This window comes from Sphaerodactylus townsendi, linkage group LG15 (genome assembly GCF_021028975.2).
Source record: "Sphaerodactylus townsendi isolate TG3544 linkage group LG15, MPM_Stown_v2.3, whole genome shotgun sequence".
NCBI lineage: Eukaryota > Metazoa > Chordata > Lepidosauria > Squamata > Sphaerodactylidae > Sphaerodactylus > Sphaerodactylus townsendi.
The window spans coordinates 31,950,351-31,973,869 of NC_059439.1; the positions used below are offsets into that span (position 1 = coordinate 31,950,351).

A 23,519-nucleotide genomic window follows, 5' to 3' on the forward strand; every position below is an offset into this window, starting at 1 on the left:
CCCCCTCAAAGAGGCTGGAGAAAGAGCGAAGAGATTAGAAGAGCAACCATGATCTCCAGTGGTCTCAGAACAAGGCAGCAGTCACCGTTTGACACAAAAGGCAGCACTGGCCCGAAGTTGACCGATGCTGTAACGTGGCCACAAGCAGTGCTGCGTAAATGGGCATGGGAGAAACAGAACTGGGAGAGGAGGGGCATGCCAGGCTATCAGCCAAGATGCAGCAGCCACCCAAAGGGACTCTACAGACCCAGATTCAGATTGGCAGCCCTTAGCGTATGGCAAGGGGGAGCTAAGGCAAGTGTGTTCCTGGGACACTGGCAAAATATCTCCACAGAGATGCTCAGATGACAGGCAGACATGGAACCGTATCCCTGCGCAGTCTGAGAACGTAATAAAGTATTTCCGCCTGCTCTTCGTTGCTGCTCCTTTGGCTTGTTCTGTTTTTATTTTTCTGCCATCAGGTCGCAGGCAAATTATGGCGACCCCGAAGGTTTTTCAAGGAAAGAGATGTTCAGGGGTGATTTGCCATTGCCTGCCTTTGTGTAGCAACCCTCAACTTCCTTGGTGGTCTCCCATCAAAGTGCTAACCAGGGCTGACCTGCTTACCTTGCAATTCTCAGATGCCTGGACTAACCAGGTCTGGACAGTCTGGACAGCAGCAGTGGCATAGGAGGTTAAGAGCTCGTGTATCTAATCTGGAGGAACCGGGTTTGATTCCCCGCACTGCCGCCTGAGCTGTGGAGGCTTATCTGGGGAATTCAGATTAGCCTGTACACTCCCACACACGCCAGCTGGGTGACCTTGGGCTAGTCACAGCTTCTCGGAGCTCTCTCAGCCCTACCCACCTCACAGGGTGTTTGTTGTGAGGGGGGAAGGGCAAGGAGATTGTAAGCCCCTTTGAGTCTCCTGCAGGAGAGAAAGGGGGGATATAAATCCAAACTCTTCTTCTTCGTCTTCTTAAGTAATCAACCTTGTCTAGAAATGGGTGTCTCCTGCCCTCTGCAGTCCGACCAAAGAAGCACAGAATTTTATAACAGGCTAAAGAAGCTCAGGCTATGCCGGGTTCCCTTTATGATGACCAAGTTCCTAACTTTCAAAGATACAGACCTTTAAAGACCTTTAGGCCCACTTATTCCTTATTGAACTTTGAATTTTGCTCGGAGCAGAATGGTCCCTAGTTTTATACCTGGCCAACAGGCCCACGTATTCCTTATTGAACTGTGAATTTTGCTCACAGCAGAGCGGTCCCTAAGTTTTATACCTGGCCAACAGGCCCATCTATTCCTTATTGAATAACTGTGATGTTATGTTTTGTGAAGTGATGGCAAATTTTTTAACAGAGCTGATGGAGCTAATGCAATAGTGTTGTGTTTATGGGTCATGTACTACTTGTCATCTTTTTGTGTTGTTTCCACATTATTGGTATTTTATGTCGATTTTATCTGTAAGTTTTAGTATGCCCATAAAGGTTTTGAAGTTTGAAGTGGGAATAATTACTGGTATTGTAAAATGTGCCAGGCAATGGTGCAGTGTGACACAGTAGGAGATAATGGTGAACATTTTGAAGACTGTGGGTGTGTGGAGATTGGATGTACATAATTTTTGCTAACCTTCAGTTAGATGTGCTCAAAAGGGCCGAGATATGAACGGCATAATTTTTTTTTTTGCACTGTGTAATTCGATGGAGCTGAAGCAATAGAGTGTGTGTGTGTGTGTGTGTGTGTGTGTGTGTGTGTGTGTGTGTGTTCCCTCGCCCATGCCTCTTGTGTGTGTGTGTGTGTGTGTGTGTGTGTGTGTGTGTGTGTGTGTGTGAGCATCGCAAGTGACTGCTTCATTGTGTGTGTAACCATTCACTGCTATATATTAGGATGATGTTTAGAAAAGTTTAGATACAGTAGCAAAGACTATTTGGTTAACCATGAGCGATGATAAGATAATTTAGGATAAGATTGATATATGTTTAACAAATTATTAGGTTATATGTTAAATATTAGGGAAAATGTAATTTTTAATAAAACAAAAATGGAATATTGTACTGTGATATGCCTGATAGAGATTGATGTAATCATTTCAGAAACTATTGGATCCCACTAGAAAATGTATATGCAGCAAATCATTTTAGTATTTTATCTGTTTTGTAATTTCGCCTTTCACTGCTATATATTCAAGTTCTGGGGCTGCCATTTGGGGCTAGATAGACTGCAAGCCCCTATTTCCAAAAGTGGAGGATGTATATTGCGTGCACATGCGTATTGAAATAATAGGTTGAAGTGCAAAGGAAGCCCGTCCTTCCTCCCCATTCAGCCCAGCGTTGCCGTGGCAACCCTTTTCCTCCCACCGGTGGGACCATGTTGTGCATCTGGACACAAAGTCTAAACACAGAGATATGCCCTTCTCATCATTGTAAGGTCTTGCCTGCAACCCTGATGGAAGAGAGTCTAGATTTTGTTCTACTCCAGCCACAACTAAAACTACTCAAGCATCTAAGAGTTTAGGCTAGGTTTTGCATCAGAAACCAAACCGTTTGCAAAAGCAAATACAAAATCACACCAGAGGGACACTGTCAATGTGACGCAGGTATGCAAAGCGCAGGACATCCAAGATAATAATTTTTATTTAGCTTGGTAAAAGCCTCTGATTGATCGTGATAAGGGTGCACAGATTTATAACAACCGCTGGAATTAGCAAAGGAACTGAGGATGCTGGACATGATTTAATTTCTGTCTACAAAGGAGATTCACTTCAAGATTTCCAGCAGTTTTGACCATCAAAACTCCATGGAGAAAGTCAGAGTGGTGTCAGCCATCTTCCTCCGGTAGTTTTCATTAAATCGCTCATTCTGAGCCACGGTGAAGTGGTTCTTCCAGTCACCAACTGTCCCTATAACACATACAGAGAAGCGCGCTCAAAAATGGAGTAGGGGTACAGTTTCAGGTGATGTTCTCCGTTTAGTCCCAGATTTGGCTGTTGCAGGTAACTGGGGCAAAGCTAATGAGCTCCTTTTTCATTTGCAAAACTGAACGTTGCAATTGGCCGTTTGGAGAATTCACAAACGGGAGATCAAGCAGATATATATTCTGAGACTGAGATGGTCCTAATGTAGTCCAAACAGGGAGAAAAAGGCAACTCTCCACCCATGATTCAGATTTCGTGGCATGCAGGGGGCGTAAAGAAGACATAATGCATGGGTTTAAATGAATGGCCAGCTGCCAGATTGGGTAGGGTTGCCTTTGATTGATTGATTGATTGATTGATTGATTGATTGATTGATTGATTGATTTGTGAGACTTACTATCTACTGAATCAGATAAAGTAGTTGTGCAACAGATAAAATTGTCCAGCTGAAAACATTGTTGCCTTACATTACAAAGTTTTTTCATAGAAGAAGAGAAGAGGCAGAGGAGCCTTGAGGAGTTTGGTTACTTGTGTCCCCCCTTTCCTCCTCTGCGGGGATGACTCAAAGGGGCTTACAATCTCCCTGCCCTTCCCCTCACAATAAACACCCTGTGAATTGGTAGGTGGGGCTGAGAGAGCTTTGAGACTAGCATGTAGCTATGCCGGAGGTCACCCAACTGGCGTGTGTGGATTGAGTGATTACAGGCTAATCTGAATTCCCCAGGACTAAGCCTATACCCACTAGCTCAGGCCCGGGAGCTGAGGAATACAAACCAGTGTTCTCCAGATAAAATACACATGAAACAGCCTCCCTCGCCACTGCTGCCCCTCTGATTTTTTCAACAATATAATAATAAAACCCAGAAATAGTGTACCCCACAAAACAGATGACAGAAATCTGGCAACAGATGGCTAGAGACCTCCCTAACCACTTACCCTTCTCCCCAGTGGGAGAGGGCCGAGGCACAACAATAGGTGGCAACCAGATTGTGATGGTATACAGGGGATGGCCGGGGATGGCACATCAGTGACCAGCTTCCTCCAAAGCCCAGTGGAACAACTCCATTTTACAGACCCACCAATGGAACTGTCCAAGGTCCTGCAGGGGTCCCTGATAGTGAGCCCGGAAGGAAGTGTTCCACCAGTCAGAAGGCAAGGAAGGCAGTAAAAGGCCCTGGCCCAGGTGGAGAACCAGATCGTTACACTGCGGGACTGGGAGACCACCAGTAAAGTTTGACTTCCGCTTGAATCGATGCAGAAGTACTGAGTAGGGACACACTTCCCAAAACAGTTCGCATTAAAATAGGAGGCACTTTACACCTTTCCAGCATGAAGGGAAATAGACGAAGGTCCGCATAGGCGAAGCGGGCACCCCAGCTCGGTTGGCCATAGGGTTGTCCTTCATGACATCAAATGAAGTGTGGTGAACAATCTTGTCGAGGGTCGCCTCGTCCAGCGGCTTCCCTAGAAACTGCACCACCTTCTGGATTTCACGCTTCGGGTTCTGAAGGGAATGGAACGGCATCAGCAAGAATGTAGGGGGGGGGGGAAATCACCAGGCAGAGAGCCCTGGGCCGGAAGACCTCACCTGGCAAGGTCCAGAGCCCTGATGTGGAAGCTCAGAGAGGTTAGACACCGCTGATATGGGAAGTGCAGCTGACTGGATGCTTTAGATGTCACATTATGGTACCTCTGAAAAATGAATTCAGACACATGCAAGCAGACACGTAGCTGCAATGGGGGACATTCGGGGTGGCTTGTCCCGGGCACTGCCATTGCCATCACTTTTATCCATCCATCCATCCATCCATCCATCCATCCATCCATCCATCCATCCATCCATCCATCCATCCATCCGAAAAGTGATTCGTCAAATTCATCCCGATCCAAAGAAGAATTCAATCCATCAAGAATCCATCCAAAATCCATTACATTAAGTCATAATCCATCCAAAATCCATCCGTCAAATCCGTCAAATGTAGTCCGTCCGTCCGGTCCGTCAAATCACCTAAATCCGTCCGTCCGTCCGTCCATTCGTCAAAACCGTCAATCTGTCCGTCTGTCTATCTATGATATCTGTCTAATCTGTCTATCACAGACTTTGGGCTTTTACACTGCCCTATCCGAAGGGCTCACGGAGGTGACCTTATTGCCCTCACAGTGTGACAAAGAACACAATCGTTGAGCCACCATGGAAATTGACTATATTGCCTATAAAACTTGGTAGGGTGACCGCTATAGCTGATGTAGTAGTACATATAAGAGGTCTAGGCTGCACTGATGTTGTTTGCACTTTCTCAGGGAGGAACAGTGAGGTCCATCCAAGATGCAGTATTGAGGCCCAGATGTGGGCTTAAGACCAATTGATAAGGAGGGAACCATAGTAGGAACAGCTCAGATCTTGCAGGCCCTCTTGAATTTGCCAAGCGTCCCTTGGGGCCGGACAACTGGTAGGGAGAGCGTTGCATCCATTGAAACGTGAAGAGCCTGGATCTAGCCGATGTGGAGGCCAGCCGCATCATCGAGCCAGGGGACCACCAGTAAAGTGGTCCGCTGAGCAGAAAGAGTAGCTACGTGTAGGAGACATATGGGGTGATCTTGTCCTCGAAGGCCGCCATTACCGAGTCAGCGTGGGGGGAGGCGAGGGAGAGTGCGTGGAGCAGCTCCCTTCCTTTGCAATTGCAATTGGGCTCCGCTGCATTGTCACTGCATGCAAGATTTGATATTCCAGAGCCTCTGCAAGCTCACCTTCTTGATGTCTTCATAGAAGAGGAAGAGCATGTGGTGGCTGTCCTTTGCCTTCCACCAGCCTTTCACGTGATCGTACCACGGCCCCCAGCCCACTGGAAAAAAGACAAGCGTCTGGAAAGGTGCATTGCGCCCAGTACTCCAGCAGGGGGCAGCCTCAAAAACTCTCAAAAACCTTGGGGAAAATCCCAGCATTGTCAAGGAGAGCGCCACACCTATCCAGTCATTGGTATTCCTGACTTGTTGAAACTAGCGGAAAGGAGAAAATCCAGCACACACAGCAGAGAACACCAAGAAGAAGATTTTCAGACGAGAAGAGAAGAAGAAAGAAGAACTGCAAGAGAGAAGAAAGAAGAGAAGAGGAAGAAGAGAAAGGAGAGGGAGGAGGGAGGAGGGAGGGATTTGGATTGCCTGCACCTCTCCTGCAGGGGAAACTCAAAGGGCTTCATCCTGCACTTTATACCTCACAACAAACACCCTGGCAAGTGGGTGGGGCTAGAGCTCCGACTGTGACAACCCAAAGGTCACCCAGCTGGCGTGTGTGGGAGTATACAGGGCTAATCTGAATTCCCCAAGACCAGGCTCCACAGCTCGAAGCTGACAGGCGGGGAATCAAACCCAGGTTTCACTAGATTGGAATGGCAGAACTCTTAACCTCCTACACCACTACTTCATCCCCTCTGATTTTCAACTTGAGATAGGCATAACTAGCTTTGGTCTTTAAAATCTGCGAGTAAGAATAAATGGCAAATTATATCCATAGAACAGTGGTGGCGAACCTTTTGGAAGACCGAGGGTGCCCAAATTGCAACCCAAAACCGCATTATATACTTCACTAGAAGATTGCCAACCACAGCAATTTAACCTGAATACTGAGGACTTTTGGTTTAGAAAAAATGGTTTGGCTGCTTGAGGTGTCTTAGCGTTACTTAACGGGAGTGAACTTGAGCAAGTGAAGTGCGTCCGGTAGCTTTGCTGTGAGAGCAACCGTGCAGCACTCTAACTTCCAGCGGGGTGAGATCCACGATCCCTCCGGAGGAGGGGTTTAATCAGGAAGCAAGCCCCATTGGTCCAGCAAGCCCCGAGCTTACTCCCCAGGTAAAGGATGCAGCACTTTAGTTCAGCAGCGTGAAAATCAATTGGGGTTAAGCAGCTTAGTAACAGGGTTACCTACACTTGCTTCCCATGGAAAACTAGGTCTTATGTTTGAAAATGCCTAATAATTGGCTGGAGCCCAGCGGCCCAGGCCAGCCTAAGATGTGTGTGTGTGCCAGGGTGGGGGGGGCACTCTGTTTGTGAGTGCCCACAGAGAGGGCTCTGAGGGCCACCTCTGGCACCCGTGCCATGGGATTGCATCACCACTGTCATGGGAATTATAGAGGAGTTTGGGAGAATTTGCAGGGAGAGCCCCATGAGTGCCATCCAAGTCCAACCCCCTGCAATGCAGGAACAGACAGTCAAAGCACTCCGTGGTTGTATTTGTACAATCTACACGCTTTCCAGAACTAGGAGAATTCTTCTCAAGCATGCAAAGGTTCACAAGCCTCTGGAAGCGCAGGCGCTTTGTGTGCAAATGGAACTGACTGACTGCCCAGGGCAACCCATTAACAGCGCAATGCTACACAGAGTAAACTGGGCTAAGACCACAGTGAATGAGGAGGGGAATTGCATAGGATAGTAGCCCCGGATCCTGATCACAAGAAGTGTTTATCCACAGTGATCTCCCCATCACTCTTTTCGTTTTGAACCCTTTAGCTCCATGCAGTGGTGGGATCCAAAAATTTTAGTAACAGGTTCCCATGGTGGTGGGATTCAAACAGTGGCGTAGCGCCAATGGGGCTGGGTGGGGCACGACGGGGCCGTGGCCGGGCATTCATGGGCGGGGCTGTGGCAAGGACGCAGCCGCTGCGCCGGTCCTTGGGCGGGAAACGAATGCACGCAGGCGCAGGCTGCCACGCACGCCGGTGCACCTCCTGCTAGACTGCTTCAAGTTCTGCGCGCTACTGCTGAGAGGAGGGGCGTAACTAAGGCAAAAATCACGTGGCAAAATCCCCAATTAGTCACCCCCTCTCGGCACACACAAATAATTAGTAACCTACTCTCGGGAACCCGTGAGAACCTGCTGGATCCCACCTCTGGCTCCGTGGTGGCGAACCTATGGCACTCCAGATGTTCATGGACTACAATTCCTATCAGCCCCTGCCAGCATGACCAATTGGCCATGCTGGCAGGGGCTGATGGGAATTGTAGTCCATGAACATCTGGAGTGCCATAGGTTTGCCACCACTGCAAGTTTAGCTCCACAGACACAGTTAAGCCATTCTGGACATTGTTAACTTTTCAAAACAACAACAACATGGAGGGTTACCTTTGCCTGCCATGAAAGTCTCAAAATATTCTGGCCAGGTTCCAGGGTCAGGAACCACTTTGCTCATCCTTTGGAAGTGGAAATAGGACACCATGCAGTCCTTGGCATTCCTTGCCACGTACAGAAACTGATGCGGCCCAAGAAACAGAAAAGCGTTTTGTTTATTTAGGGGACTCAAAGCAGTTTATACGATCACTCGCCTCTTTTTTATCTTTCCCGTACAACCCTGTGAGGTAAACGAAGCTGAGAGAGAGAGAGTGATGAGTCCAAAGTCACTCAGAGAAGAGAAGAGTTTGGATGTATATCCCCTCTTTCTCTCCTGTAGGAGACTCAAAGGGGTTTACAATCTCCTTATCCTCCCCCCCTCACAACAAACACCCTGTGAGGTAGGTGGGGCTGAGAGAGCTCCGGAAAGCTGTGACTAGCCCAAGGTCACCCAGCTGGCGTGTGTGGGAGTGCACAGGCTAATCTGAATTCCCCAGATAAGCCTCCACAACTCAAGCGGCAGAGCTGGGAATCAAACCTGGTTCCTCCAGATCAGAGTGCACCTGCTCTTAGCCACTATGCCACTGCTGCTCCCAGCAAGCTTCCATGGCAGAGCGGGGACTCAAACTCACCTCTCTTATATCCTAAGCGGACACGTTAGGCCCCTTCCGCACATGCAGAACAATGCACTTTCGATCCACTTTCACAATAGTTTGCAAGTAGATTTTGCTATTCCGCACAGTAAAATCCAGCTGCAAAGTGCATTGAAAGTGGATTGAAAGTGCATTATTCTGCATGTGCGGAAGGGGCCTTATTAGTCACTCAAAGTGTGTATTTATTTGACTAATTTATGTCCAGCTTTTCTCCAGGAAGCTTAGAGGGCAGCCTCACATCCAGATTATCTCCAGCTGGACAGTGCAATCCTAAACAGAGTTACGCTTTTCTAAGCCCATTGACGTCAGTATATGAAAAAGGATGTGATTCTGCCTAGGACGATGGCCCTAAGAGAGGAGTGTAGCTTCAGCCATGTAGCTTCTGTACAGTACAGTAAACCTTTATTAGGCATAATAGCTTCTGTGTCCTCAGAAAAGCTGTGAGAAACAGCCTTTGGGTAGCCCTTGATACAGAGATCTCTTCACCGAGAATTGGTAATTTACAGACTCACCACAGGGTATGAGAGCTTCACACCGAAATCCTCTAATTTGGGCTCTCCACACAATTAGCCACCATTAACCACAATATTCACCACATTGCCACAAACATTGCCCTTATATAAAGCAATGGTGCGACCGCACTTGGAGTCCTGTGTTCAGTTCTGGTCGCCACATCTCAAAAAGGATATCGAAGAGATAGAAAAAGTGCAGAGAAGGGCAACGAGGATGATTGAGGGACTGGAGCACCTTCCTTATGAGGAGAGGCTGCAGCGTTTGGGACTCTTTAGTTTGGAGAGGAGACGGCTGAGGGGGGATATGATCGAAGTCTATAAAATTATGCATGGGGTAGAAAATGTTGACAGAGAGACATTTTTCTCTCTTTCTCACAATACTAGAACCAGGGGGCATTCATTGAAAATGCTGGGGGGAAGAATTAGGACTAATAAAAGGAAACATTTCTTCACACAACGCATGATCTGTGTTTGGAATATGCTGCCACAGGAGGTGGTGATGGCCACTAACCTGGATAGCTTTAAAAAGGGCTTGGACAGATTTATGGAGGAGAAGTCGATCTTTGGCTACCCATCTTGATCCTCCTTGATCTGAGATTGCAAATGCCTTAACAGTCCAGGTGCTCAGGAGCAGCAGGAGCAGCAGAAGGCCCTTGCTTTCACATCCTGCACGTGAGCTCCCAAAGGCACCTGGTGGGCCACTGAGCAGAGTGCTGGACTGGATGGACTCTGGTCTGATCCAGTAGGCTTGTTCTTATGTTCTTATGTTCTTAATCAGAAAATTTGACTTGTCATTCTACCACACGGCTGAACGAGGAGGCAGGGGCGTAATGAGGCAAACTGTAGCCCTGGGCAAAATCTGAGTTGGATGCCCCCCCCCCCCCTCATGGGCGGCCACTCCACCACGACCAATTTTTTTTGCACCAGGACATTGGTGCCTGCAGGGGGTGCATTTTTAGACATATCAGCACCAAAAATTTCAGCGTATCATCAGGAGACTGTCCTTATGCTACCCCCCAGGTTTGGTGAGGTTTGGTTCAAGGAGTCCAAAGTTATGGACTCCCAAAGGGGGTGCCCCATCCCCCATTGTTTCCAATGGGAGCTAATAGGAGATGGGGGCTAATAGGAAATGGAAAACCACTAAAAATACCCAAAAACGAACCCTGCATTTTGATGCCCCCCACAAGGTGGTGCCCTGGGCAGCTGCCCACCTTGCCCAATGGGCATTACGCCCCTGCGAGGAGGTCTCTGGGAGGCAGCTGTTGCCTCAGACTCTGTCCCCTTCCACACAGGCAGAATAACGCACTTTCAATCCACTTCCACAACTGTTTGCAAGTGGGTTTTGCTATTCTGCACAGCTGCAAAGTGGATTGAAAGTGCATTATTCTGCATGTGCGGAAGGGGTCAGAACTGTCAAGATCCCTTCCCACATCTTACCTTGCACTTCTGTTCCCAAAAGGATCGGGGGAGCAGCTTCACAGGGAGATGGGTTTTCAGAGTCCGGGGAGAGGGCATCGCGTCTGCCTGTTCCACTCCTGCCCAAACAAAGAAGGCACTGAGTGATATGGACATATAGTTTATGATGTTTTAAGCCATTGTATTGAATCATACAAGTTATATGAGAGCAATTCACTGGGCACCAAGCACTTCAGAAGCTTACTTTAGTTGGAAGAAACTAAACTCATGGGGCAGCCCGACACGGAGTTTTCCAGGTGGTTTGGGAAAACAGGGCCCCACCATGGAGATAAGGAATTAGCAGAAGCTCACAAATACAGATAAAGGTAAAATAGAAAGCAGTAGTTGTTCTAGAAACCTTTTACGCAAGGTGTTTTTGACTGAAGTTTCACCAAATATGGGAATGGGCAAGGTGTGGTCAAAGGTGGGATGAGATGACCAGGTCTGTACGTCTTCTTGGCTCAAACCAATGGTCAGAAGACAAGGAGGGATGTTTGTAAGAGGGTATAAATTACGTTACGCAAGCAAAAGCCCCTTGAACCTCCTCCCTGTTGCTAACAGAGGAGAGTTCCCTCTTCTGCGCAGAATTGAATGCAAACAATAAATCTCTGAACACCGAAGAAGCTTTTGGGTGGTTATTTTTGTAACCGGTCAGAGCTTTTGCTCTGTGGACAGGGCCTTGCCCTGTGCCTATCACGAGGAAAACAATTCCTGCAGTACAGGAGAGCGTTCTACCCCATTTTGGAGGGCAAGGGACTGTGAAAATGAGTCAGTTTTTAATCAAGGTTAACTGACGTGACTTATCCCCCAAGATGGCTTAGGAATTTTAGTTGTGCTCTGCTGCAGAGATAACTCCCTAGTTTTGCCACAATGACCAGATTTTCCCGAGGAACGCCAGAGCAGGGCAGTATCAGAACCACCAGCAATCTCACCTGAGGGCTGAGGTGGGCGTGCCCACTCGATGAACGGGTGTCGTTGGTGCACGGGGGCACGCTGACATTTCTCCAGGTCGCCTTCCTGTTGGATCATGTCCACTATTTCTTGTATCCACGTAGTACCTTTGATCAGGGAAGAGAAGGGGGGAAATGGGTTTTATATGTTTAGTATTGCGTCGATTTAAATGACCAAAAATAGCTTCCCTCAAAAGAGCTAAATTCTGTAACCTGAGCAGGCTATGCACACTGAACAAAGAAGTCCTTATTTTGTAAAGTTTAGGGTGCTGCCGCCCACCAGAAAAGGCAAACAGGGTCAAATATTGTCTCAGGGGCTGCTACAAATTCTGCTTAGCCTCTTGCTACTTTCTGATATTGGATCGGGTTTGTCCACACCGTAAAAATCAAGTGGAGACTCTTGCTCACATTATTCTTGACTGTCCGAGATATGTGGGCATTAGGAATTTCTCTCCCAGGCTGGCCCTAGACCAGGGGTAGGGAACCTTTAATACTCGAAGAGCCATTTGGACCCGTTTTCCACGGGAAAAGAAAACACTTGGAGCTGCAAATAATTCTTGACATTTAAAATAAAGATAACACTATATATATAGGGGTTTTTTTAACCTTTTACTCCGCTCATTCTGAGAAGCGCATAGATGCGCCCGCCCTGCTGCCTGCAGGGCGGGCAAGGATGAAGCCGGCGGCTCGGCTCGTGGAGCCACAGTGCAAGGGCAGAAGAGCCGCATGCGGCTCTCAAGCCACAGGTTCCCTACCCCTGCCCTAGACAAATCCGAAAGTGACTCTGTTCTGTTGTGGACCTTCTGTTAAACAACACAAATGTCATGCTCTTGGAAAAAGTAGCAAAATTTCTTTTACAAGTGACAGAACTTTCTAAGTAATGTATACTGCTATATACAGTCTTCCTGTCTGCGTTTTGAATGTACTCTTGATTTGTATTTCAAAAATGTCTGGCAACGCTCTAGAACCTATTTTAAATGCCAAATAAAGGTGGTTGTTGTTTGTTGATGTTTTGTTACTTTCTGATATTTCTTCAAGAACAGTTCATGCTTATCTTGTCAAATCAATCAGTCAGTCAGAGGAGCAAGGAATTTAAGTAAAACAAAACAAGGTTTTCAGCCTTATATTTTGTGTCGAAACGCTGTCACACGCCCTAATCACCACCTGAAGAAATATGGCATGAAAAAGGATTGCAGAGTATTCGGCAAAATCCAGCCTGTGGAAAACTATTCCACAAACACTGCAGCCAGCAAAAATGTCTCCAAATCGGATGCAGCTTCACACCACTTACCTGCTTTGGGATAGGTGCAAATGAGCAAATCATCCGGTTTCGCTTGGAAGCTCTGGATCCGGCTCCATTCGTTGCAGGTAGCTTTTGGCAGGAGAATCCCGTCTACTTCACCCAGTTCCGGGCGCCCTTCTGGCTTGTGGTCTTTCCCTTGCTCTCCGGCCATTGCTTGCAGCAGGGTGAATGGAGATGCGAGAACAAAACAAGCTATGAGGAGAACAAAACTGGGTGAGGAGAAAGTTCTGTTTGTATTCCACTGTGGAATCTTGCTCCTTTGAGTGAAGGCAGCCTCCTTTTTTCTGGTGGGACTTCTGTGTTTTTAACTGGCGTATGCTCTACACCAGTTGAGCTGCTGCCTGTCAAGCCGTTAGAGGCACAGGTGCCAGAAGGAAGAACTACAGAAGAAATCAACGGTATTTCATTCTGCTTTTGACAACACAACTTCCAAATGTAATCCAATTCAATACTACACAGATTGAAACCAGCAATAATATTATTATTGTTGTTGTTGTTGTTGTTGTTGGTGGTGGTGGTGTTGTTGTTGTAGATTTCACAGCTGCCAGATCTTTATCTGGTTGTTGGCCTTCATTACAATTCAAGCCTATTATTATTATTGTTGTTGTTGTTGTTGTTGTAGTAGTAGTAGTAGTAGTAGTAGAAGAAGAAGAAGAAGAAGAAGAAGAAGAAGAAGAAGAAGAAGAAGAAGAAGAAGAAGAAGATTTCACAGCTGCCAGATCTTTAGCTGGTTGTTGGCCTTCATTACAATTCGAGCCTATTATTATTATTATTATTATTATTATTATTATTATTATTATTATTATTATTATTATTATTACTACTACTACTACTACTACTACTACTACTACTACTACTACTACTACTACTACTACTATCACTATCACTATCATTATTGTAGATTTCACAGCTGCCAGATCTTTAGCTGGTTGTTGGCCTTCATTACAATTCGAGCCTATCATCATCATCATCATCATCATCATCATCATCATCATCATCATCATCATCATCATCATCAATTTAATTTGGTATACCGCCCCATCCCTGGAGGGCTCTGGGCGGTGTACAACATCAACATAAAATACAATAACAAGAGGGGCGAGTAAATAACAACCAATAAATACCTAACATTAAGAACTCAGCCCCATAAACTCTAAAACATTAATTTAATTTAAAACAGCGATTGCTACGTGAAATTGGTGTCCCACAAAACCCTTACTTAAAAATCCTCCTGAGGAAAAAGGGAAGATAACAAACCATTTAAACAAAACAGAACTTAAAAATTGGCCAAGAACCAACACCACAAACCTTCAAAGTCCAGTCATTGCGTAAGAATATAACTGCTAACAAAACCAGCCAAGCCTCAGTCAGATTTCAAAAGATCCTTGGAAATCATGGTGGACAAATAGCTTTACACACCTTATCTGGTAGGTAGTACGGCCCAGAGTTCTCTCAGAAGCACAACTGATCCCCGGACTACAGAGATCAGTTCCCCAGCATAAATTGGCATCTTCAGAGGGTAGAGTCTATAGAATCACATCCTTCCTCTCCCTAGGCTTCATCCCCAAATATCCAGGATGTCCCAAGCCAGAGTTGGCAACCCTGTGTTCCACAGGGAGAGAGCCACCACTAAGAAGGCTATGAATCTTGTCATTTGTGTGTGTGTGCAAAATAAGGGACCTCAAACTAGTGGCACTGTGCTGGTCTAAGGTGGCAGGAATGGGTGAGTACAGAATCTTGCTTATGTATCCACCCTCAAGAATAAATGGGTGTTGCTTCCTCTGTACTCATTTGTAGGAAGAGGAATTTAAGCAGCAAGTTGTAGGACCGAACAGACACACTAAATATACTTTGTCAATACTATTACAGCAGGCCCCAAAACAACATCTATACCATTCACCTGCTCTTCCTGCAGTGTGATACACACACACATATATAGGTCCGGAATGTGATGTCTATTGCAACTGCACCTGTTCTGGAACCCACCAAGGCCCCCTCCGCACATGCAGTATAAGGCACTTTCAATCCACTTTCACAATTGTTTGCAAGTGGATTTTGCTATTCCGCACAGTAAGATCCAGCTGCAAAGTGGACTGAAAATGGATTGAAAGTGCATCATTCTGCTTGTGCGGAAAGGACCTAAGTGTATTTAGAAAGTGGGAAGTGTCAAATTGCACAGGTTTTTTTGAGTTGCATCAGTAATCGTTGCCGCTACAGCGCAAAGATCTTCACTGTGTTTGTCTCAGGTGTTACTGTGTGTGTATGCAAAATTGTTTTTAATTGAGTATGTTAATTTCAAAAGGTGTTCTGTTAAATAGAGCTTCTGCCCGAAACCCCGAAGAGTTACTTCGAGCTAGCTCACTTCGTGCCGTTTTTCGAAAGCCCCATTTCCCGTGGCAGCCATTTTGTTCTCAGGTCGGCTTTCTTTGGCATCCACATTGTGGTTTTGTGGCAGCCATTTTGTGGAAGTGCCTGCCAACCTTTGTGATAACTTCAAAGGTGCCCACATGCTGTTGTGTGTAGAAACTGATTATTATTCAGTGCATCAAAAGAAGTAAGCTCATTAAAATGTCTTTTAGCATAAATTTTGGTAGTCTGTAAACTGCCACGGGACTCTGTTTTTTTGTGTGTGTGTGAACATTAGTTTGACAGATATGGCTGGGATTTCTCACAGTTCATATGTGGTTTTATTATCTTTAGTTAGATACAGAGTTCCTGAAGAAACAAAGGAGCAACTTCACTTATTACATTACTACTTCAAGGTATTTCAAGTGCACCATGGGAAACGAAAATTGCAACTGTGGGTAAGGACTGTTTCGTTTGCAGACCTGTACGATCATACATTTTCTCTCTCCTTAGGGAGGCAAGACTGGCTGTGATTTTTTTGTTTGCTTTTCCACTGCACAATACACTTTTAAAATACTTTACCGTGACCTTGCTTTCTTTCAATCTGTAAGAAAGCAAATAGAGGAAGTGCAGTTTTCCTGTGTCTTGAGGCCAAGGGCTAAAAAAGTCCTGTGCTGTGGATATTGATTTGGAATACAAACTTAAATTAGTAACCTTCGATTGGGACTGCTTCTCTGTTTTACCTTTATCCCCTTGCGAGCTGATTTTGACTTTCCCGATCAGTCCTTTCCGGTAGCTGCTTTTCCTCGGAAGGAAGCTGCAATTGGTATTTATTTTAAAAATCTGGAAAGGTCCTCCCATGAGACGGGATCAACGAGGTTTCAAATTGCAACGCAGTTAAGTGAAGCCTCAGTTCATGCTACGTACATTCCAAAGAACTCGTGACAAAGTAGATTATGCCTCAAGTTAATTTTTTGAAGGAAAAAAAAATCTGTGTTGCAGGTCATCCACCCACAGGAGGTATTAATTTGCAAGGATATCAGAATCCTGTGCCCAGCAGAGCAGGAATTTGTTCTTCAAGAGAGGAGGAAAGTCCACTATGGGATGTCAGGAAGGAAGGGTGCGGATAACTTGCTAAGATTTCTTTGCTCAAAACTGGGGGGCCAAACTACATTAATTCTGCCTCCCAGTTTACTATAGAAACGCAGCTGCAGAGTCTGACATCTGCAAGGGAAATGCGACACTCGTCTGGTAGGGTCTCTGTGTGTGCTCATAGCACAGTGATAGCAAACCTTTTCGAGACAAAGTGCCCAAATTGCAACCCCAAACCCACTTATTTATCGCAAAGTGCCCACACGGCAATTCAACGTGAATACTGAGGATTTAGTTTAGAAAAAAACGGTTGGCTCCGAGGCGTGTGTTACTCGGGAGTAAGCTTGGTGGTCGGTGGCTTTGCTTTGAAGCAACCGTGCAACTCTTCCAACGGGTGAATCACGACCCTCGGAGGGTTTACTCAGAAGCAAGCCCCATTGCCAGCACCCGAGCTTACTCCCAGGTAAAGGATCGTGCTTTAGTTCTTTGCATGAAAATTAGTGGGGTTTAACAACGCTTAACAGGGTTACCTACACTGCTTCCTGAAAACTAGGTCTTAGGTTTAATGCTAATAAATGAGCCCAGCGGCCCAGACCAGCCTAGATGTGCGGGTGGGGGTGGGGGCAACTCTGTTTGCATGTGCCCACAGAGAAGGCTCTGAGTGCCACCTCTGGCACCCGTGCCATAGGTTCGCCACCACTGTCATGGCAGAAACAATTTCCATCTACTTTTCAACTACGCAGGAAAAAAAATATTCTAATACCTGTATTTTCCCCCCATGGGTGACAAGCCGCTTGGTATATTGCTTAGAAAAACTACCAGAAAGAAAATGGTTAGGAAGCTGCTCCGGCCCCTTCCGTCAGAGATTGCAACCGCCGTACCTGCATATTAGTTTTTTAAAGTGAAGGAAAAACTTCATAGGACCTACTATCACCTTGAGGGTTAGAAACCTGCAGTTCTTTCCTCCTTAAGCAAAAGTATATTTTCTTCACATCTCAAATTCTAAAACACATCTCATGCTTGCGTGGAAATACGCACAGGGCTAGTGATGTCTGTTCACCAACATGAGGTTGAGGTTCTCATGCAAATGGTGGGTGCGGACTCAGAATGGGCAGAATTCATTGCGACGTTCTTCTACTGGAAAGAGCAGAAACACATCAATGTTCCAGCTTGTTGTAAGGTTGGTTCCGGGTACTCAATTCTAGGCCCTGGTTACCTGAAAGGGGCCTCTGTACTCTATACTATTTTCTTTTCTCTCCTGTCTACTTGGTACTTAGATAATAGAGGTATCTCTGGTCTCAGCCAGATGGCTTGCTATCCCCCCCTCCCCCCGGCTATGTGGGAAGGGGGCAGGTTGGGGGTTGGATTCAGAGGGGTTATACTGTGGGGGTTTTGAATGTTGGATCAGAACTGGCTTCTGCAAAGCCAGGCACGTGGTGTCCAATTCAATAAAGGCTTCTGATTCATGAAATCCAGGGCTGGTCATTGAGTGGGTTCACAGGTCTGACACTTGTGTGTGAACTTCCAGTACACTTCGATGAGGTCTTCCCAGGGAAACAGCCCAGAGGCTTGTGCCCGAGGGGTCAACTCTGTCCATCTCTCACCCTTAGTGGGATACTGAGACTGTCTCTCTCTATATAAGCATAAGCATTTATTGTCATTGTGCACGCACAACGAAATTAACAGCAGCATTCCTCGATGCACACAATTTCAGACTCATACATCATCCTCACTTCCCCTTCCTCCACCCATCCCTACACAGCCCCAAATACATCAATATGAAGCAGCGGAGTTTAGCATAGCCACAGCTCTAGAGTAGAAGCTGTCTCTAAGCCTCTTTGTCCTAGTTCTGAGGGCCCTGTATCGTCTGCCAGATGGTAACAGTTTAAAAAGAGAGTGTGCTGGATGAGACGGGTCCCTCAGAGTATTTTGGGCGTTATTTAGGGTTCGGGAATGATAGGTTTCTTCCAAGGAGGGAAGAGGGCAGCCGATAATCGCTTTGTGCAGTAGTGATCACCCTTTGGAGCGCCTTCCCTATTACGCCATCTGTGCAACTTCAGGAGGAACCATACACAGATGCAGTAGGTTAGGACACTCTCTATAGCTTTTACAGCGGTAAAAGGACACCAGAAGTTTTTCTTCATCCAGTTGTTGCTTCCTTAAAAGTTCATCCAGAAATTACAGTCTTTGCTGGGCTTTCTTAACCACCCATGACCAGTCTGTACCCCCCAGTCAAAGTCCTCTTTAATCATAACGCTTCCAGTAGAATTTAAAAAAACTAGCCACCCGCTTCCACTTCTGATCTCCATTTTACTAGTCAAGGGGCTGAATTTCTGAGCTATTCCTTCTATGAAGTCCACTATGAGCTCCTTTGTCTTGTTAGTGTTAAGAACCAGGTTATTTTCCCTGCACCATGAGAGCAGTCCGGTCCACTTCATTCGGATAGGCAGACTCTCATCCCCCTCCAGAGATGCAGCCCCACCACCCCCAATCAAGCTGTCATCCAGCAAAATTTTGATAATGGTGTTACTATGATAGAGCAAGGAGTACAGTCTATCACACATTATAAAGGAGTGAACCAAGTAAAGGACTCCAAGCACACAGCCCACTGTATGGCGTTCCCATATTTAGAGTAAGAACTGAGGAAACCCTCGGGATTTCCCAGTCCTGAACCCTCTCTGGGAGCGTCAGACAAGAAGTCCCTAATCCACAAACAGATTGAATGTGAGAGTCAAAGATCCACCGAAGTTTTTACGGTCCACCCAGTCTTTGTGGCGAGATTGTATTAAATGCGGAACTAAAGTCCGCAAAGAGCATTCGCACATAATTCCCCTGATGTTCCAGATGCTAAGATATCATAGCATGGTTGCCTCTGTGGGTATTTCTCTGCTATTTACCCATCTGCTTTTTTCTATTACTTGGTCGTATCCCAACGTACAGCAACAAAAAGTTCCTTTAACATAAGAACATAAGAACTAGCCTGCTGGATCAGACCAGAGTCCATCTAGTCCAGCACTCTGCTACTCGCAGTGGCCCACCAGGTGCCTTTGGGAGCTCACATGCAGGATGTGAAAGCAATGGCCTTCTGCTGCTGCTGCTGCTCCTGAGCACCTGGTCTGCTAAGGCATTTGCAATCTGAGATCAAGGAGGATCAAGATTGGTAGCCATAGATCGACTTCTCCTCCATAAATCTGTCCAAGCCCCTTTTAAAGCTATCCAGGTTAGTGGCCATCACCACCTCCTGTGGCAGCATATTCCAAACACCAATCACACGTTGCGTGAAGAAGTGTTTCCTTTTGTTAGTCCTAATTCTTCCCTCCAGCATTTTCAATGAATGCCCCCTGGTTCTAGTATTGTGAGAAAGAGAGAAATTTCTCTCTGTAACATTCAGCTCACCTTCCCCTGATCGCGTGTATATACATCGTTTGGTTTCTGGCACCGTTATTAGTTTCTAGACCCTGAGGTCAAACTGCCAGAGTAGCAGTGAATTTAAAAGGGGTGTGTGAAAGAAAGCCCTTAAAAGCAGCTACTTACGTGGATTTGCCCAGCAGCGGATCTGGGTACCTGTGGAAATGGCGAACCGTTTGGGTATGGCCTCAACCACGCCCCTACTCACTTGACTCCAAACATTGATTGACAGTATCAAAACCCACTCAGAGCGGTCAACACCCAGATTACCACCTCACGGTCCCTTATTTTTGGTGTCAAAGTCCACTGGTTGTAGATTGTTTGTAGGCTGTAGATATGGTAATGAATTCTATCAACCAAACCTATGTGAAATATTTTCCTAGCCTAACAGGTCAATCGGAAACAGAGTTACTCCCTTCTATTAGCTTCAATGGATTGCCTTAGAATAGTTTCTTAAGACGACGCCAGGAGACTGCCAGGGAAAGTTATATAGATAAGGTGGTTTCCTGGCATTTTATGAACTCTTTAGGCTTTTTGTGCCTTTATTCATTAAAAGTTTTGCCTGTTTCATCTAACATGTGCAGAGCCGTTCGCTGGAAAACGAAGAGAGGAATCCGAAGGTGGACATGAAGACTTTTCCTCCCAATGATTTAATGACTCATTTTCTCCACAATACTAGAACCAGGGGGCATACATTGAACATGCTGGGGGGAAGAATTAGGACTAATAAAAGGAAACACTTCTTCACGCAACGTGTGATTGGTGTTTGGAATATGCTGCCACAGGAGGTGGTGGTGGCCACTAACCTGGATAGCTTGAAAAGGGGCTTGGACAGATTTATGGAGGAGAAGTCGATCTATGGCAGTGATGGCGAACCTTTTCAAGGCCGAGTGCCCAAACTGCAGCCCAAAACCCACTTATTTATCGCAAAGTGCCAGCACGGCAATTTAACCTCAATACTGAGGTTTTAGTTTAGAAAAAACGGTTGGCTCCGAGGCGTGCATTACTCGGGAGAAAGCTTGGTGGTAGTCGGTGGCTTTGCTTTGAAGCAACCGTGCAACTCTTCCAACGGGTGAATCACGACCCTATCACAAATCACGATCAGAAGCAAGCCCCATTGCCAGCAACCGAGCTTACTCCCAGGTAAAGGATCGCGCTTTAGTTCTTCGCATGAACATCAGTGGGGTTTAACAGCACTTAACAGGGTTACCTACACTGCTTCCCCAAAACTAGGTCTTAGTTTTGATTCTAATAATCAAGCCCAGCGGCCCAGGCCAACCTTGATGTGGGGGGGGGGGGATTCTATTTGCGCGTGCCCACAGAGAGGGCTCTGAGTTCCACCTCTGGCACCCGTGCCATAGGTTCGCCACCACTGATCTATGGCTACCAATCTTGATCCTCTTTGATCTGAGATTGCAAATGCCTTAGCAGACCAGGTGCTCGGGAGCAACAGCCGCAGAAGGCCATTGCGTTCACATCCTGCATGTGAGCTCCCAAAGGCACCTGGTGGGCCACTGCGAGTAGCAGAGAGCTGGACTAGATGGACTCTGGTCTGATCCAGCTGGCTTGTTCTTATGATCCAGTCAAGGCACACTAAAAACCACCCTGTGTCCACCCAAGTCGGTTTAGTCCATTTAATACGTTCAGAACGAGCGGTTTCAAAAATAGAAGGGGTGGTTCTCGCACAACTCTTGCTGCATCACGGAGGTCCCCAGCTTCACCATTCATGCCTTGGTGTCAGGATGGAACCTGGTAAGATTGTATGAGCCCAAGGTGTCCGGACTCTCACCTGCCTGTGGGGAGGGGGAAGCTGTCTTCACCTCTGATATGTTAATGGACCCTTTCCTGCCCTTTTGTTTCCCTTTGATGCTTGCAACGGTAGTCAAACTAGAAGTAACCCAACAGGCAATGGTGGGATCCAAAAATTTTAGTAGCAGGTTCCCATGGTGGTGGGATTCAAACTGTGGCGTAGCGCCAATGGGGCTGGGCGGGGCATGACGGGGGCGTGGTCGGGCATTCTGGGGGCGGGGCATTCCTGGGTGGGGCTGTGGCAAGGATGCAGCCACTGTGCCGGTCCTTGGGCGGGAAACGAATGCACGCAGGCGCAGGCTGCCACGCACGCCGGTGCACCTCCTGCTAGACTGCTTCAAGTTCTGCGCGCTACTGCTGAGAGGAGGGGCGTAACTAGGGCAAAAATCACATGGCAAAATCACCAATTAGTAACCCCCCCTTGGCACACACAAATAATCAGTAACCTACTCTCGGGAACCTCTGCCAACAGGGGAAGAGCGGACCCAACGGGTAGGTGGCAGGTGGCCGAACACTATCACTGTGCTGACCTTGAGACGTTCGACTCCCAAACAATCTTCTTTCCATTGTAACATTCTCACATTCCATGAGAACTAAGGGAGGGGTGATTCTGGCGGGAAAGCCACAGGGATAAATGTAACCGTTTTACTATAGCCCGCCAGATCTGGCTTTGATGAAGCCGGGGACCAGCTGTATTCAATAAAGATTTCTGATCAAGTATCCAGAGCCTATGTATTGTCGAAGGCTTTCACAGGTGGGTTCAGCTGGTTCTGGTGGGTTTTCCGGGCTGTGTGGCTGTGGTCTGGTGGATCTTGTTCCGAACGTTTCGCTGCATCTGTGGCTGGCATCTTCAGAGGTGTATCACAGAGACAGGTCTGTTACACTAGACACCGTGTGTAACAGTGTGTAGACTAGACACGGTGTGAAACAGACTTCTCTCTGTGATACACCTCTGAAGGTGCCAGCCACAGATGCAGGCGAAACGTTAGGAACAAGATCCACCAGACCACGGCCACGCAGCCTGGAAAACCCACCAGAACCAGTATCCAGAGACTTCAGTCTAAGACCTGACACTTGGCCGAAGATAAACCGGGCTGCGATCCTAGACAGTTTCGTACATGTGTCCTATCAGGCTGCTGGTTTATTTTATGAGGTTTTCATTGTTTTTTCCCCCCACTAGCTATTTATAATGTGGTTTTAATTCATTGTATGTTATTGCCACTGACTTAATTTTATTACCCCTGCTCGTAAGCTACCTTGAGTGTTGTCTAAGAAGAAGAAGAAGAGTTTGGATTTATATCCCCCCCTTTCTCTCCTGCAGGAGACTCAAAGGGGCTGACAATCTCCTTGCCCTTCCCCCCTCACAACAAACACCCTGTGAGGTGGGTGGGGCTGAGAGAGCTCCGAGAAGCTGTGACTAGCCCAAGGTCACCCAGCTGGCGTGTGTGGGAGTGCACAGGCTAATCTGAATTCCCCAGATAAGCCTCCACAGTTCAGGCGGCAGAGCAGGGAATCAAACCCGGTTCCTCCAGATTAGATACATGAGCTCTTAACCTCCTATGCCACTGCTGCTCTAAGAAGATATAAGTAATCAGAATCAATAAACACAGCCTGCAAAACAGCTGTGTGCGTTCTGTTCTCCTACCCACCCACCGCATATCAAGCCAACGATATTTGCAAGATGTTGGAATCTGAGCTTTTTATTGGAGTTTATCACAGCAAAAAAAAAAAAAAGTGAATCCGTCTTGTAACCACTTCCCTCCAAAGGGTGGTGGGAAGAAAGAGAGAAACCCCTCGTTCCTGTAATAAAAAAAAACCCAACGAGTTCACGGCAGCACAAAGATTGAGTTGTGAGAGAGAGACTGGAGATAAAACCATGTAACCGTGTAGGGAAGGCGGGAGAATGTTCCGGAATCCACTCACACAATGCGCGATGGAGGTACCATTTTGGCGTGGTGGCAGCCTTTCCCACTCAAGCCGGGGGTGTTTCAGTGC

The 23,519-nt window shown here is 46.7% G+C and overlaps 3 protein-coding genes across 6 annotated transcripts in view; all 3 read right to left on the bottom strand.

The window, feature by feature from the left end:
• Nucleotides 1–23,519, bottom strand: part of PRSS8 (serine protease 8) — a 155,047-nt gene that overhangs the window by 42,492 nt on the left and 89,036 nt on the right. The window lies entirely within an intron of this gene.
• Nucleotides 2,626–16,071, bottom strand: LOC125444552 (sulfotransferase 1C2-like). The gene is made up of 8 exons (XM_048517035.1): nt 15,959–16,071; nt 12,858–13,061; nt 11,549–11,674; nt 10,599–10,696; nt 8,012–8,138; nt 5,644–5,738; nt 4,216–4,399; nt 2,626–2,880 (listed from the first exon to the last, which is right to left on the bottom strand). Exons 2-8 carry the CDS (start codon nt 13,018–13,020, stop codon nt 2,768–2,770), a joined length of 906 nt encoding a protein of 301 aa, XP_048372992.1. The 5' UTR covers nt 13,021–13,061; nt 15,959–16,071; the 3' UTR covers nt 2,626–2,767.
• Nucleotides 23,209–23,519, bottom strand: part of BCKDK (branched chain keto acid dehydrogenase kinase) — a 105,369-nt gene continuing 105,058 nt past the window's right edge. For all 3 annotated transcript variants that reach the window (XM_048517028.1, XM_048517030.1, XM_048517029.1), the window contains exon 14: nt 23,209–23,519. This exon is cut by the window's right edge and continues 732 nt beyond it. The gene's annotated coding sequence lies outside the window, so the exon portion shown is untranslated.

Bases quoted from the DNA above. Each gene is read 5' to 3' on its own strand.
- LOC125444552 (XM_048517035.1), bottom strand. From the start codon at position 13,020: ATGGCCGGAGAGCAAGGGAAAGACCACAAGCCAGAAGGGCGCCCGGAA. The intron at 10,697-11,548 runs GTGAGATTGCTG...TTGTTTGGGCAG, and splicing joins ACGCCCACCTCAGCCCTCAG to GAGTGGAACAGGCAGACGCG. The intron at 2,881-4,215 runs GTGTAAAGTGCC...TATGTGTTATAG, and splicing joins TTTCCCTTCATGCTGGAAAG to GGACAGTTGGTGACTGGAAG.